The 18,204-nt window shown below is 29.7% G+C and overlaps 1 protein-coding gene and 1 long non-coding RNA gene across 2 annotated transcripts; one reads left to right on the top strand and one right to left on the bottom strand.

Annotated features, from left to right (window-relative positions):
* Window positions 1–6,304: 6,304 nt before the first annotated feature.
* Window positions 6,305–6,969, bottom strand: LOC113379095. Its single transcript, XR_003367327.1, has 4 exons — window positions 6,912–6,969; window positions 6,548–6,760; window positions 6,412–6,455; window positions 6,305–6,346 (listed from the first exon to the last, which is right to left on the bottom strand). It is a non-coding gene; the product is annotated as an uncharacterized LOC113379095 (long non-coding RNA).
* Window positions 6,970–17,348: 10,379 nt separating this feature from the next.
* On the top strand, window positions 17,349–17,905 carry LOC113378821 (probable H/ACA ribonucleoprotein complex subunit 1-like protein). Its single transcript, XM_026619470.1, has 2 exons — window positions 17,349–17,513; window positions 17,591–17,905. Exons 1-2 carry the CDS (start codon window positions 17,349–17,351, stop codon window positions 17,903–17,905), a joined length of 480 nt encoding a protein of 159 aa, XP_026475255.1.
* The last annotated feature ends 299 nt before the right edge of the window (window positions 17,906–18,204 follow it).

The raw sequence follows: 18,204 nt of genomic DNA on the forward strand, positions 1-18,204 counted from the left end.
GCAACAAAGCCCATCACCGGCCCTTTGGAGTGCCGCAGCGCCCCCTTATAGTTTTACCAATCGCGAACAAAATTTTTCGATCAATACCAATGCTTGATCCCATAATTTTTTATTGTAGTTTCTGAACATACAATTCTCATAGTAGCATGAAAGTTAAGAAAATTTTTATATAGCTTTCTGGGCAGATAAGTTTTTAGGACTGCATATAGCATGAAAAATCTAAACTCTGTCGCCTTCCATTTTTCTAGATCCTTAAATCCACGACGTATCTAGATACAAGATATAATAGTGCGACTTAGAGCGCATGACAGACTCCGATGTTTTATCCAATAGTGAAATGAAAGAAAGTTTTTTATCCAAGAATTCGCATGAAATTAAAAAAAATGTGGTGCACATGTGGAAGACATTCTTTTTTCAGAAATTTAAAAATCCTATATATAAAAAGTAAAATATTCAACTTGAGTTTACATGGTACAAGCAACGACATGAAAAAGCATACTTAGATAAAATATGGATCGAAAATTTGAGCATTACAAACATTGAAACGTATATGGAACTAAAAAATATAAATGGAGTATTTTCGTTTCTAGTACAGAAATAAAATCGATTACAAAATGCGCAGTCTCTTGTATGTTCAAAAATAAATCTTATGTATAGCTTTAATATAGTGGCAAAATAAAAACATGAAAGTAAAATTATAAGAAACATGTTTTACTTTTATTATAGCGATAGTATGTGCTATTAGTAACTATAATCATATTATTAATGATTCATATAATTTTACATTCATTTTAAAGTTATCACATTGAATGTATTGTAGAAATGTATTCAAGCGTTTGTAGTTTTCCAATTGTAAGTTTAGTGAAAAACAAAGAAAATTTTATTATATCTTACAAGTTTATCCTATAAGTTACATGTGTTGATCGTTGAATATTTAAAATTGGTTAAATATAGCCTATTGCATTAAAAACTGATTATTCTCTTCAAGAATTTCTTAATATTTGTAAATATCAATACAAATTTTTAATATCGATTTCGAGTTCGAATCGATTTTACTCTACATTACTTTTTCTTTGTATAATATCCAGGCTGCATAACATGTTTCAATTTCCTTTTTATATCAATTTAACAAACTTAGTAGATACATATACATAAGTGATTTGGTAAAGATTGGGAAGAACTTTTACCAGAGATCAGTTAAGTCAGTCGAAGGTCCCAAGATTTTACAATCACAATTGAATTGGACAAATCAATCTTCACCACCTTGAATAATTTATATAAGTATTGAAATATCTTCGTTTGCCAATAGATTATAGCATTTTATACATGGTTACGATTTGCGTACAAATTAAAACAATCCTCTTGATTTGAACCTTTGAGCGAATATTATTTATTGTGATGTCACTTCCATCTTCGACTAAACTAAGGTCAGTTGTACCATTTGATCCATGATTAAGAAATCCGTACAAATTAAAACTATGTTTCTGATTAATTATGCATGGCGATGAAGAATCTTCAAGCTAATACTATTTATTGTGATGGCACCTTTTCTAAATATCTCAAAATTATTAAATGTGTCAAAATTCCTTCTGCGACTGAATTATAGATATCATTTTATTTAACATTTGGTATTGATCTTCGAAGAAAAATTATCTAGTAGCCAAATAGATCCAAAATTAAATAAAATGTTGAAGTGTGAAGTATGAAATATTCATACTTTGCATCCGCTTCAAATTTGATATTCGGTTAATAATGTAAATCCAGGGCGGTTTCTTCAATTCGGTTGAAAACTACTTTGACTAGTTCACAATCATAAAGACAAGAATGTCTTTGGCTGGATTGGAACTAACTTCTATTTGGATGTTTCAAATAGTTTGGCACAATAAAGCCATCAAATCATTGCCATCACAATGATCATTATAAATCTAATTTCCTTTTTCATTGTCATATGTGATTTTTCAAAAAATAGACCAAGAAAATTGTAATATAAATAAATCATAATTACTGACACTATCGAAATCAAAATTGTATATGATATACCGTGTATTATACACTAAATAGTCGTGTTATGCATTTGTCTCAATCAAAGTTAATTCCTTCCATGACATGTTATATGCTCATGTTATTTTATGTAGAAGCAAACCTATGCTCTCTTCAAATATTCATATCGTCAGTCATATTGAAATAAATTTAATTGTTCTGGTTCCAATAGATTCGCAATTTCGTTATTATATTATCGTTAGTTATTGTTGAACCTCAATAACAGTGCTTTTACTTCAATTCATTCATTATCTCTTGTTTCATGTACGTAATAATTTTTCATTCCATTCATGATACTCCTATTACCATAATCTATTATCTTAACATTTCCTATTATTTTCTTTATTATAAATTTTATTTTCTTTTCTAAATTATTTATTTTATTTCCAAATTTGTTTTGTTTTCTTCATAACTGCTATATATTTTAACTAATTTTACATATTCAAAGACTAAATCACACATTATTTAGTTTTATTATGACAACATTGATTGATTTCGAAAAAAATCACAATCAAGAAAACTACCGACAAATTTACAATACATTACATACTGATTTACTAACGCGTTTGTTTTTTTTAGATTTATTTTCGCTTAATAAGAAACTCATGAGCAAATAAAATTATATGTAACATAGTAGCACACGTAACTAAACAGCTCAATATCATTCGGACCATTTAAAAAATAATTAAAAAAATGTCACATTCTAACAATTTTCTAGATTTACTAAAACACGATCTATGCTTTTTATGTAGTGGATTGGCATGCAACACTGTACCAAATGGAAATAAGAATATTTGAATATTCTTTAAATTCAAGATGTATAACTTGATGTTGCCTTCTACAATTCTAGTATTCTATTGATGTTTTAGATTTTGAGTTCTCTACATGGTGCACCACTAGTACTACAACCTGGTAATACTTTAATTGCAAGTATTACCTTGATAAGATTTCCATTAAAAAAATTGTCATAAGACAAATAATGAAATTGTTCGCGCCAAACACGCAGGCTACATAGGATGTCGTAATTTACGATAATGAGAATAAATGTGGTCATATACCTTGTTCGTGGGCTCTCAATGCCCAGAAAACAAACTATTTCTCCATTGAAGGTTCATAAAATAATTAAGGGGTGTAAGCCCCTTCCTGATACTGTGAAATACGAAAATTGTCACGGGGAGATGCGTAGCTACATATAACGAAAAACGAACAAATAGAGGATAGCCCCAATATAGAGAAAGGTACATTATTTAATATCTTTATATCATATCATTCAACAAAACATTCATGTTAATATTTATTGCAGAAGTGATATGTGAAATTGAACATGGAGAAGTAGAGGAAAGTCCCAATATGGAGATGGGTAAATTATTTAAAATTTATATATTTAAACTATTTATTAAAATCTTTTAAATTCCAATAAACAAATTCATACGTCTCAATATATATGTCGCATAGAACAAGTTGGATAGCATCATGAACACTCTATTCAAATTATCGTTGGATAGTCCTAAGTATAGTTGGATAGAGGTAAAGAAAAAAAGGGATTCCGGTCACAGGTAATCCGGTCACAGGTAATTATACACCGTGAGCTATTTTTTGAGTGATCTTTTTTATTTTAATAAATTTAATTCGAAAGAAAATTGGAAAACCACCAATTAGATTTACACCAGTTTCTCGCAAAGGTATATGCATTTGAAAATTACAATAATATTAATTACTTGTATTTTTAAAAACTGTAAGCTATTGCAGAGTGTCAAACAAAAACGCTGCAATGCCTTGACACCTCGAGTCCATAAGATGTATTACACATCAAACATTTTGATACAGTGCGAAGAATTATTAAACAAAATACAAATTTACGGAACAAATTTCAGCAGAGCATCAAATGTGCAGAAAAATTCTCTTGTATTCAAGCAACGTTAAATTTAAGGGCATGTCATAAAATGCCAATTGAGAGAACATACAAAAAAACCGAATGGAAGAAAGTTCACATTTGAAGATAAAATTCTCGCATTGACATTTTATAAAAATGTCGCCAAAGGCCTACTATTTCTGGAGGCAAATATTTATATTGCCGAGTCTTTGAACTTTTAGAAATTTACTGTCGCATATCCCATTACATGTTGGAATTAACGATAAGGTTTTCCAATCATTAGAAGCCGGTATCTCTCGCAAAGGAGATATTTGCAGCAAATACTGTGTATTTATGTTTTCGACGAGATAAATTTATAATATGATCAGGAAAAAGATCATTCTGATCATATAATAGAGTTTGAACAACACGCAAATGGCAGGAAGCTTTTACTTGCAGATCATGCACTAGTTTTTATGTTGAAGCAAATTAAAGATCGATGGAAGCAGCCTGTTGCTTTTTCCTTTTCAGTTGGTAGAGTCAATAGTTCAGATTTAAAAAGTCTCATTGTTGATATCCCTCGAAAAATATTTAGTATTGGTTTAATAATTATAGCCACAGTTTACGACCAATACTCCAGAAACTGTAAAGCAATACTCCAGAAACTGTATTAATGTTATTGAAAGACACCGAACACCATTATAAAACTAAAAATCGAAACTCGAACGAAGTGAGTTTTGAAATTGATGGGCACGAAATAATTCCGTTGTTTGGCCCTCCGCATTTATTAAAATGCATGCGGAATAATTTTGCAAAATATAACGAAGTTTACAAACTTAGACGAGAAGGAATATGAGCCTTCCTGGTAAGATATTGTAAACTATTATGACTATGATGCAAATTGCAGATTGTTCCGGTGATGTTCTTCATTAACTGAAAATAAGATGAAGCGGATGGATGAAATTGGATGAATGATGGATGAATTTCAAGCCTGGCAGCTCAAGTTTTTTCCCAACGCAATGAGGATGGTTTACAGAACTCCGGTTACTTGGAAGCGAATGGAAATTCTGCAACATTTGGAACTGGAGAATTCTTGATTTTTATGGACTGTTTATTTGAGAGCGTGAATGGATTGACTAAATTGCCAGTACGAGGTAAATAATTTCGTTGTGCTGTTTCTAACCAATCACAGCATATACAATTTTGGCATAAAGCTAAGAAAGTGTTAAATTCAATACAGTTTATAAAGATAAAAATTTATAAGAGAGTATTAATCCCGCGCAATGAAGTCCTAATGATTTTAACGGATAGGGAGATAAAATCCTCTTGGAAAAAGAAAATTGTATCGGAGGCATTTACGCGGCCGGCGAAGATCGGAGATGTCCTTTGGGCGAAATCCTTCCTCAACCATGTGGTTGGGCTGTGTGCCATATCCGATGCACACTATGGTTACGATATGAATGCTGTCGGCCTTAGTTTTCAAAATTTAAACGCCCATTCTATCGCTCATTGCGGTCGAATATGAATACAGACACGACGTAGAGAAGTCTGCTTCGTAGAATTTTTCAAGGAAAGGATCATATAAGCAACTTGGAGCACCACTGATCGAAATAATACGAGGGGCACTAATAAACCCCATGGGGAAAATCACGGCAGCCGCGGAAGCCTACGCAAAGACCGCACTTTTTTGGTCGTATAAGAAGTCAATGTTGTTCGAATATAAACTTTAGTTGCTATAATTTTGTTTCCGCTTTCAAAACATTGTTAATAATTTGTCATCGCGTCACTCACCTTCATCGAATTGCGAGATGGATATACAAATGGATTACTAACGACTTCCCGACTGGAAATTGAAGTATGGCGCGGATCAGGGCTGCCCTAAATTAAGTAGGGTCCCAGTGCGGCAACCGTACTTGGCCCCTATGCGATATGTAACGCCTTGCCGGATAAGGTCTGTGTTGGGCAAACTGTTCCGGGCCCTAATCGAAAATATGAAATGGCCCCTATAAAAATATCGAACTTGGCCCTTAACTTAAAATAAGCATATGGCCCTGAAAATAATATGTGATATGGCCCTGAAAAATATATTTGATATGGCCCTGAAAAATATATTTGATGCGGCCCTGAAAATAATATGTGATATGGTCCTGAAAAATATATTTGATATGGCCCTGAAAAATATATTTGATGTGGCCCTGAAAATAATAATTGGCATGGCCCATAAAAAAATGCATATGCTAAATTTTTTTTATTAATTCTTTTGATAACAATATTTTAATATATAATAACAATAAACAACAAATGTTAATTAGGTTTTATTGGTCCGCCTATGATCTCTCCCATTCTCCCAATCACGGGAATAATTTATAACCTTCCCGAGGGCTTAGTTAAATGCTTGTTGCTCTTTAATAGGGCTCAACTGCGGATTTTTAATTGATTCAGTTGTCATTATACCTGTAACAAAATGTATAGCCATAAATAATAAAATCATCTATGTGTACTGTGTTAATAATACCTACCATATAAACACTTCACAAGTTCACTGTCTTTAAGACATTAAACACTAAAAAAATAAAAACTAAAAATTAAAATTAAATTATTCGATAATCATAAAAAGAAAAATACACGATAAATTGTTAACAAGAATACACTTACTTGAAGCATTGCGCGACTTATTGCCTAAATTTATGTTACATTCCGACAACTGCTGATCGACGTTATTCTGATTTACAAAACGCCCTTTATTCAAGCGGTATTGTTTTTTCAGAACATCTTGCCTTCTGTTTATGGTTTCTTCATTGTCCGTAGAAAACGCATATTCCTTTTGTTGCAATATTTTTAACTTTTCCAAGGCAATTTAATATGTATCTGAAATTACAACTCAAATCAAAGATATGTTTATATATATATATATATATATATATATATATATATATATATATATATGTGTGTGTGTGTGTGTGTGTGTTTGTGTGTATATAACAAAATACACAATACGTAGTTGATCAATAACACTTACTCGCGTAATCTCGTACATCCACCTCATGAAGACTCCAATTATCCGATGCTGGTGCCGCCCGATGCTTCACCAAATCTTGAAGAAGAAGTAAATTTTCTCCCGATAGCTCATAATTATTTAAAAATGGGCATTCGAATTTATCTTATCTTTCATTATATATCAACCAATCCACCGGCACTACATCGATACTCTATTTTCACTTGTATCATTGGGAAATAAAACAACACAATACACTACTTTTCCACTGATTATTAAACGATAATTACACGACGTTCTTTTAAAACAAATAAAAATATATCGTAATAATATTTCGTAATTTTCGCACTTCCTATTAAACACATAACGACCGCTTAGCTTGGCATTCAGTAATGAACTAAAAAACTAACAATGGTCCTCTTTGATAGAAGATGAAGTTCTTACATACATGTATTGGTATATATATACTTATATATATATATATATATATATATATATAAATATATATATATATATATATATATATATATATAAATTTTTATGGGTCGTCGAATAAAAAAATTAATGTACTATTAATTTTTTTACGTAGAACTTCAATATTAGATCTATTTGAACTAATATCAGTATTTCTGTCCACATAAAAAAATTGTTCGAAATAATATTTGACAAAATGTTTGTTGCCTATTCGTATTATATGAGCAATCATAAATGTATATTGTTCACAATCTGCTGTACGCCGGCATCTATAAAGTTAACGTGTGACATAGCGCCGATCTTTCTTACTCTTGCCCACTCTATTTCATTCGATGTTAATGTTTAGCAGTATTTAGAATATGTTAAAATGAAATGTAAAACTTTTGATATTTATTATTGAAGTAAAATTATGTAAATTTATTTCAGTTTTTCTACTTGTCCTATGTCAAGGTCCTATGCTTTAGATAGACCAAGTACGCATAAGAAAAAGGTCATCGATCCTGTTTCTGATTGTTACACTTTCGATACTCGATATGAGTTAATATTCATGTATAGTCTAGACTCTAAAATGAATAAATACGATATATGTGTGCTGGACGAATTTTCTAAGAAGGTCCTATATCTTATGCAAACAGTTCACGTACGCAGAATTGATCTTATTATTTCTACTTATTACATTCGATATGATTATTATATATATATATATATATATATATATATATATATATATATATATATATATATGAGTGAGTTCTTGAGGGCGATACATCAAACAAAGAAAAGCCAAAGATTTATAAAATAATCTTTATTTCCAAACATTTCGACATTCAATTTAATGTCATCATCAGTGGATATTACGTTGGTTAGTTACATATAGAGAAGTGTACACAGCACTAGAGATTTGGCACTAACATTTATACAACTAACTTGTCAGCACTATACATGCCTCGGTACTAGCAAAGTACAGAAGTCGTGGCAGAAATTACATAATTCTACTTACATTTTTGTTCAATAAAACTATCATTTTTCTGTTTACATCATACAAAAAAATTATATAAAAAAATGCATAGTGCTGACAAGTTAGTTGTATAAATGTTAGTGCCAAATCTCTAGTGCTGTGTACACTTCTCTATATGTAACTAACCAACGTAATATCCACTGATGATGACATTAAATTGAATGTCGAAACGTTTGGAAATAAAGATTATTTTATAAATCTTTGGCTTTTCTTTGTTTGATGTATCGCCCTCAAGAACTCATTCATATATTTCAACATCAAAATTAACTACTAAATCATATATATATATATATATATATATATATATATATATATTCTCAAATTAAAGGCGCAGCTATGGGATGTCCCTTATCTCCCGGAATCATCGACTTAGTTTTACAAACACTAGAAATTTCCGTTTTCTCAACTTTAAAATTTCAAATTAACTTTTATATTAGATATGTAGATGACACTTTTTTTATCATTAACAAAAATCATATAAACACAGTACTAGATCTCTTCAATAATTTTAACAATAATATAATTTTCACACATGAACTACAAAATAACAACAGACTTAATTTCTTGGATGTATCCGTTTACAACACTAATAACTTTATTCGAACAAATTGGTATAGAAAAACGACATGGTCGGGTAGATACTTACACTATTCCTCATACTGTCCCAGAAACTATAAGATAAACACTATTATTTCCCTTACAGACCATGCTATTTTGTTGTCTCACCAAACTTTCCATCCACAAAATTTATCCCTAGTAAAAATAACTCTAATTGAAAATGGTTACCCAAAAAATCTCATTCATTCAGTTATTCAAAAAAGACGAACTTTCTTAAAAACACAAATTAATTCTCCCAATACCAGTACTAACATCAAAAACACCAATCTTATTTACTGCAGCATACCATACGTTGAAGATTTATATTATTATTTTGCCAAAATTTTGTTAGAAGAAAACATTTTAGTATCAGGCTCATCCTTACACTCCTTCAACCAATTCTTTACGAACATTAAATCCCCCACCCCATCCAATCTCAATACTAATGTAGTATATTCTGTTTCTTGTAATGACTGTGCTTTTCAATATATTGGACAAACCTCCCAATATGTACACAAGAGAATGAGACAACATGAACTAAGTGTGGTCCACCATAAACAAAAAAATTTCAAAAGTACCCTAGTACAACACTCTATAGAAAACGCCCATTCATTTAATTTCACTCCAAAGATTTTATATCACGAAAGTTGCATCTTTAGAAGGTTATTCGCGGAGAGTTGTCTCATCCTCATAAATGTTTCTAACAGTGTCAACATTAGATCAGATCACAACCTATTACATGATTCATATTTAAATTTTTTACACTTTTTGACAAACAATTAATATCGACTTCCTTTTAAGATCAACAATTTAAGTATTCACACCCTGACATATAAAAACACACACATACAATCTCACATCTCTCGTTCAAGTGTTTACACGTGTTACAAAGGGCACACCAGTTTCATTTAGTTAATTTTTGAAAGCCAATCGAACAACATCCTAGAGAACAATATTATTTGTGTTTTCAAATAATAATTTTAAAAAAAAAGACAAATTTTTTAGTAATTTTGATTTACAAAATCTAATTATTCGGCGGAAAATTAACTCACAAAATCATTTTTGTTAAAAAAGCTTGTTTAGTGAAAAAGTGCTAACAAATATTCAAACATACAGGTAATTAATTCAACTTTGTCATTAACCTTTTCTTAAAAAATTTTCCATAACTTTCAAAAAAATTTTCTATTATGTTTTAATATCCTGTTCTGATAATCCACTCATTTATTTTTATCATTTTTATTTTGAACATATTATCATATCATATTTCTGTACATTATTATATTTTTTACAATTTAATTCATTATTTAAGAAAAATCTATTTTCTTTTCCTAAACATATTGTTTGCTAAAATCTCATCAAGATCATGTTTCTTGACAGATGTCCTGAAGATGGAACGTACCTAGTTCCGAAACGTCGACAATAAACAAATAATTAAATAAAGAAATTGTTTTTTTAAAAACTTTTCTTGTTTTTTATTTTGTATTATTTTTGGATTCTTGTTCGAAACTCTACAAAATATATATATATGTATATATAATTTCAGTGAGGAAACTACTACTATTATTAATAAATTGATCATAACTTATAGTACATTAATTTTTTTATTCGACGACCCATAAAAATTTATATATATATATACTCGTATATATATATATATATATATATATATGATTTAGTAGTTAATATATATATATATATATATATATATATATATATATATATATATTATATATATATATATATATATATATATATATATATATATATATATGTCTCACATGACAAAATCGAAAAATAGTAATATACCTAATACCTTCTAATCACAAAAAGTATTATTTTTATTAAAAAATTATTTTATTGTATTCGCTATAATTTTAATATCTTGTTATATAATCGATTCAATAATTATTTTTGTTGTTAATAAATTTTATGTAATTTCCTATCTTTCATGATTTTATTAATTTTATTAAAAAAAAACACTTTTTGGTTTTGTATTACCATTGGATTTTTTGTTCAAAGTTGTAGAAAGCTTTCGTAAATTCGTATATTATATTTATAATATATTGATAATAATGAATACGGTATCATGCAGATTATGGAAAGAACGAAGAAATATATTGTTACCGATTACATATTGTTATTATTTATTAATAGTTATTTTTTATAATTCATTTATTGTTTATTATTTATTATTTCTTTATTATTAATTATGTAATTTATTTCTATATTTATTTTAGACTATAACGACAATCATTGATCAATAATACACATTATAATCCTTTTTTTTTTACAAAATATTAATAAATCAAACTATTTTGATTCTATTGATATTGAATCCTAGTAGGATTCAAATAAAGAATGCAGATAGGGCTTGTCTAAATAATCTGTGGGTAAGCCGTATTAGGGCTCTAGTAATGAATTTCCAATACGGACCGTATCATCATATCATGGGCAATACGCATTAGGGGTACAATAGGGCATCCGAATATGGCCAGTTTCAATTATTATAGGGCAATCCGTGTTAGGGCTGAATTCAGGCATGCCTTTTATGGACCCTATTCAAATTACCATATTAGGGCCGCCCATATATGGCCCCTATGAGGGCCATGCACTAAATTCCGTAATACGGACGCCGGAGTACAGCCCTATAGGGGCCTATAGGGGCCGGACCTGAGTTAGGGCTTGCCGTAACAAATTTCCACTCGGGTTTTCGAGAATTTTTAAATATTGATTTCTCAGAAGTAAAAAGCTATATATTTTAAAACGTTATTATTATACTTAAACAGTATAGAATTTTAAAATTTTCACGTGAGCTAATTGATTTGTATGATCTTATCTAATTTAGATAATAAATATTTGTTTCAGAGACCATATATCAATTTAATGAATTGAAATTTTTCTTCATATGAATCAATCGAGAATAAATCAAGCAAATTTCATAAAAATTCGGGAAACAAATATCAATTTAAAATTTTTATTAAAACAATTATTAAAAATTAAACAATCGACAGAATAAGTGTAATGAAATAATATAAATATTTGCTCGTAATATATAAAGACTCTTTCAATTGTCGCATCTGTTTGATAAGTCGCATATTGTTTTATACGTTTTATTGAAGCAGAATTTAATATTTTGGAAATCATTTTCAAATTTATTTTTTTTAAATATTTTTTGGATTTGTATTGCTCGATCGGAGGGGAAAATATGGTTTCTTATTTTGTAGAATCGGTGTGGAATAAATAAAAATAGTTTTTTTGTAAAATATGCTTTCCGAAATTATTAATCATTTGTTATAATATATCTACTTATATTTTTAACTTTGTCTTTTATATAGTTCTATGCATAGACATATTAAATATAGGAAATACGAACACAATATTAGTTGCAGTTATATATTAATTGCTATTACTAAATATCATTAAAAAAATTACCAGCTTTGTGAAAACAAGTTAGTCAAATAGTTCACTGGTGCTCCTACTATTACATCTGAGCGAGAAAGCACCACTTGCACTCACACATATAAAGAAACTCTATTGACCATATTCAAAATCTTGGAAAGCGCCTTCAACTAGATGAAAAAAGTTATAAAAGGGCCAAATGCAATTTGGTAGGATGAGTTGTTGTTGACATTTGTTGAGTTGAGAAGTTCGGTTACTTGAGTGGAAGCAAAATATATAATGGATATCATACAAGGTATTTATATATATATATATTTCAAAGTAACTAGCAGCCCATTCGTCGAAATAAAAAAGGTATAAAGTATAAAAACTTTTATTTATACGTTTCGACACAAGATGCGTGTCATCATTCAGCAACTACAACAATTTGAAAATTTTATTAACTAATGTAAAGAACAAATTAGATTAATTATAGCATAGAGAAACATTATACACACCACAGGAAAAAACACTCAACAAAAATTTATTTTAAAAAATTAAACTTAATAACATATTATAGAAAAACATTTTTTTAGAAAAAATTATGAATAACTAAAAGATTTGAAAACTAATTTGACTAAAAGTTATGAAATGCATATTGTGAAGCGAGAAACACGCCCATACCGAGCATCCAGACTCGACTGAATTATTTCAATAGAAGTATTAATAGGAATGGGAGGGGACGCATCAAGGACAGATTCTCGAGACACGAAAACGCCTCGAACACAGTGCTTTAACTGGAATTGATCAAAAGGAACAGCAAACCATGTTAAAGTTAGAGAAAGAAAAAACAATATTGTAAAAAATAATATGAAGAGATAAGCAAATTAATTTTTTGTTTTTTTAAAAAAATCAATAACAATCTGGTAACTATCATGTAAAAGGTGGGATGAATTGCGTTTATTAACACAAGAGGAGGAATTTAAAGAAATAAAAAAGGATTCAGCAAATTTTCTAAGGTCACTATTTTTTTCGATATAAAGGATAACCGGATGTGAAGTGTTAAAAGTGTGATTGAGATTGAGCATATGATCTGAAAACATCGTTTTGAATTGGTTTGGATTTTTGTTGAGTGTTTTTTCCTGTGGTGTGTATAATGTTTCTCTATGCTAGAATTAATCTAATTTGTTCTTTACATTAGTTAATAAAATTTTCAAATTGTTGTAGTTGCTGAATGATGACACGCATCTTGTGTCGAAACGTATAAATAAAAGTTTTTATAGTTTATACCTTTTTTATTTCGACGAATGGGCTGCTAGTTACTTTGAAATATGTTTCAACGTCGAAAAAACTATCAAGATATATATATATATATATATATATATATATATATATATATATATATATTGAATAGATTTCAATTTATTATATCGGCTATTACCGGGCCCGCCTGTAGTGTGCAAATTCAATTACAGATACAAAGGAATAAAAAAAAATGGCAAATGCTATTCAAAGATTTAGAAGCGTGGGTGAAATCCCGCGCAATGAAATACTAATAGTTTTTACAGATTTGGATAAAAAATCAAATTGGGAGAAGAGAATTGTGTAAGTAATTTATTTAAATCCACTTTTTTATTCTTTAGGACATGTGCGTAATTAAAAAAATATTATATTTATAGTTTGGATGATGCATCCAAGAGACCGACCCGAATAGGAGAGGTCTTTTGGACCAAATCTTTTCTACAGCATGCAGTTGGGCTGTGTGCCGTGTCCGCCACAGATTATGGTATATATTTCTTCTATATTATAGCATATACATACTTATACATACATATATACATACATACATACATATATATATATATATACTAGATGACCCGACAGACGTTGTTCTGTACTAATGTCTACAATTTTTTAATATAATATACTAATATTTACCGTTTACCTAAAAATAATAATTATTGTTTTTTAAATTACTCTTTACGCCAAAATGCATATATATTTATAATATGAGCGCCGTTAAATGTAGTACTGCTTTAAATAAAATAATGAGTCTGAATTTCCACACTATATCGGAAATTGAAGTCTTTTAAACAGAATAACATAACCATAACCATAACATAACACTGATACTTCATGTTGGATTAAATTAATTTAATTTTTTATTATTTAAGATATCTAAAACTGTATCTCAAACTTCTTCTAATCGATATCGTGAGGGCCGAATTGTATGCATTCATCTCTACTGAATTTTAAAAATATTGTGGAAAGATAAGTATAAGATGCAAAGAAATTATATATTGAAAAAAAAACTATATTGAAAATTTAATATCCGAATCTTGTGTTGGCGCCCCCTTAGACGTGCGCTCGTATTTTTCGCAGGAATCGCATTAATAGTAGGACCGGCCCTGATTAATACTTAATTTCATATTTTAAGTGAATTAATTTGTCATATTTGTTCATATGTGTATAATTTCATACATTTCCTGTATTATATATTATTTTAATTTCTGGCACAACTCAGCTGCTTTTCAGCAATAATAATGTAGACATTTCATTTTTGTTATTCATAATCATACATTTATTATACATATTATAATATTGTCTAGGTTCATAAGTAAATTGAAATTTTTGGCAGATGATAGTTTTCAATGCAAACAATGACATGTCGTTTTTTGCAATTATTTTCATATATTTCTACAATATTGCACATACATCCCAGTACTATATAACCACATACATTCTAGAAATTTTTTTTAACAAACTTCAGAAAGATTTATCAAAATCCGAATAATTGTTTAGAAGGTGTATACAGTGAGTGTTTGTAATTTAATGTGAACTTTATATAATAGCAATAAAGCTCAAATTGATTTTACGTTTAAGTTCGAAAACTTTTGTATGAGAAAAAGAAAAAAGCTGTTTTTAGGGTTTTCTCGGCAATTATTCAAGTTTTTCTCGCCGTAAGAACCACCCTTGGACTTCAACGAACATTTTAAAAAAAGAATTGGCCAAATTGGTCCAAGTGTTGTTGAGTTATGCGCTTACCAACACATTTTGCGATCCATTTTTATATATAAGATATATATATATATATATATATATATATATATATATATATAAAGCGAGAGGTTTTTCTTCAGATGGTGAAATAATATAATAAAATTGTTTCTTGGGCATCCATCCAGTAATTAAAAAACAGTTTTAATGAAAAATGTTTTTATTTATAGAGAACATACGTTTCGGGTCTTGATTTGACCCATCTTCAGTGCATACAAATAAACTTTGAAAAACAACACAAAAACACAAAATTGCACGAAAAAATAAATAAAAGTGAAATAAAAAATTGATGAAACATCGAGTGTGGCGATATCAAGCAGGCTGGTTTTGATTTGGAAAAAACAATCGGACATGTCATGTATATTTTTGATATCGAAATATTTTTATAGTTAATAAATTTATATTTTTTTATTATGTTGGGAGTTTCTAATTAAATATATTATCATAATCATTACGACTCCCACATTGGTGACTCACGACGATGGAGATGAAGATAAAGGAGTTTTATTTTTCGAAGATTTGAGAAAAAATGATTTTGACGCAGCACCATAATCACTGGTCTTCAGTGACGACCTATAAGGTATGTCCAGTCCAATCCATCATAGTTAACGCACTTACTATCTGGATCAGACTTCCGAGGTTACTCATTTGGTATACCCAGACCTCAGTGTTTATTGCTGACAGAAAAAATAATTTGGAGCCTGAACTTTTCATTGGAATGCAATTCAACCTCTCTTTCTCTGTTAACTCAACAAATCGTCTTATAATGCTACCTCCCATTATCGGTGACAACGACGAATCAAAACAAAATTTGACATAATTTATTGGATTCCACAATTCTGGACTCTTATGTCAAAGAAACCAATGATCCTGATTTAGATAAAGAGCCAACTTCTTTCTCTGATCGGAACTCATTAGATACGAATGCAACGCTTGCAGAAATGGAAACTGTACCCATAAATTATGCATTCTAAACATTAAGTAATTCTGATATAACTAATACCAATTAGATGGAGGCTGAATCTTAGAAGTTCACCGACATCGAGGTACAGGAAATTTTCCACATGTTTTTCATTAATCAGAACCTTATGCAGAATATGGAGTTGATGGCAGGTCGAATCACCACATACGGTGGATCTGCTGACGAAACATGGAAATTTGTAATTAACCAGTATTACAACACTGGTCTGCTTAATCTGCTTTCCCACCACATTTTTATAACGTGTTTCCCTGTATTTTTTTTTTTTTAACTGTGAGATCAACACTGGGCAGGGAGTGTGTGGCGATATCAAGCAGGCTGGTTTTGATTTGGAAAAAACAATCGGACATGTCATGTATATTTTTGATATCGAAATATTTTTATAGTTAATAAATTTATATTTTTTTATTATGTTGGGAGTTTCTAATTAAATATATTATCATAATCATTACGACTCCCACACGAGTTATGAAAAATTTTTAAAAAAATATTGCAAAATTAAAATGAATGATATATTTTATTATAAAAAAGCTTTTTCCAAACGAACATGTTGTTAGTTTGGAAGTTGTATTAACGAGTCAATACTTCTTTCGTCAATATTTATTTTTTCGTGCAATTTTGTGTTTTTGTGTTGTTTTTCAAAGTTTATTTGTATGCACTGAAGATGGGTCAAATCAAGACCCGAAACGTATGTTCTCTATAAATAAAAACATTTTTCATTAAAACTGTTTTTTAATTACTGGATGGATGCCCAAGAAACAATTTTATTATATATATATATATATATATATATATATATATATATATATATATATATATAAAGGTGATATATTATTTCAAAATCGCGTAAAAACTTTACACTTTTAATTTGAAATTTTTTATAGAAGCGTAATTTGTTATCTTATTTACAATTCTACACAAAATCCATTATTACCATACTTTTATAACAGAGTTTGACATGACTGCAGTCGGAATAATCTTCCAGAAAATTAAATCAAATTCGCTCCCGGACAACAAAACTATATCTCTTATGCCGGTAGAGTATGAGAATAGTGACGATGTGGGGCTATACTTCCATGAAATGTTTAAGGAGAAGGATATCCGAATATACTATCATGATAAGGTAATATTACATTTATATAATAATATATAAATCCATTGATTGATATATTGAACAAATATTAATAATTATTATTTTAGTCCGATGAAGCAAGTTGGGGCCCCACCGGTCCATCTTCGACGTATAGCGAAAGCGGCGAAGACGTAGCTTCAAAAGTTGGCACGGGCGGGGGTTACCGTGGCCGCGGTTACTATCGCGGCGGTGGACGTGGCGGCGGTAATTATCGCGGCGGTCGACAAGACGGCTGTCGACGTGGCGGCGGTAATCATCGCGGCGGTCGTCGTGGCGGCTATAAACATCGCGGCGGTCGTCGTGGCGGCGGCGGCGCTCGATATCGCGGCGGTGGCTACTATCGCGGCGGCAGAAATTATGATCGCGCCATCTTCATTTATTGAATTTTTTATAATTAATAAATAATAAATTAAACAAGTTATTATTTTTATTTGTTTTATCCTTCTATACATGTTCTATATTATGATTCATGTTGTAAATTATATATATATATATATATATATATATATATATATATATATATATATATATATTCAGACATTTCAGCAAGAAAACTTGTACAAATTTCTATGCTCCTTTGCAATTATTAAGTTTACGGTCTAGTTTTAATTCAGTGGAAGCTAACTACATTCAAATAAAACCCACAACTGTCTACAACAAAATTAAAACTCAGCAAACAACA

This window comes from Ctenocephalides felis, unplaced genomic scaffold (genome assembly GCF_003426905.1).
Source record: "Ctenocephalides felis isolate EL2017-DRISC unplaced genomic scaffold, ASM342690v1 CF-g0.4_SCAFFOLD_00159, whole genome shotgun sequence".
NCBI classification, from domain to species: domain Eukaryota; kingdom Metazoa; phylum Arthropoda; class Insecta; order Siphonaptera; family Pulicidae; genus Ctenocephalides; species Ctenocephalides felis.

Excerpts from the sequence above, each read along its gene's own strand:
- LOC113378821 (XM_026619470.1), top strand. The coding sequence starts at position 17,349 with ATGACTGCAGTCGGAATAATCTTCCAGAAAATTAAATCAAATTCGCTC. Across the intron at positions 17,514-17,590 it reads GAATATACTATCATGATAAG|TCCGATGAAGCAAGTTGGGG; the intron begins GTAATATTACAT and ends TTATTATTTTAG.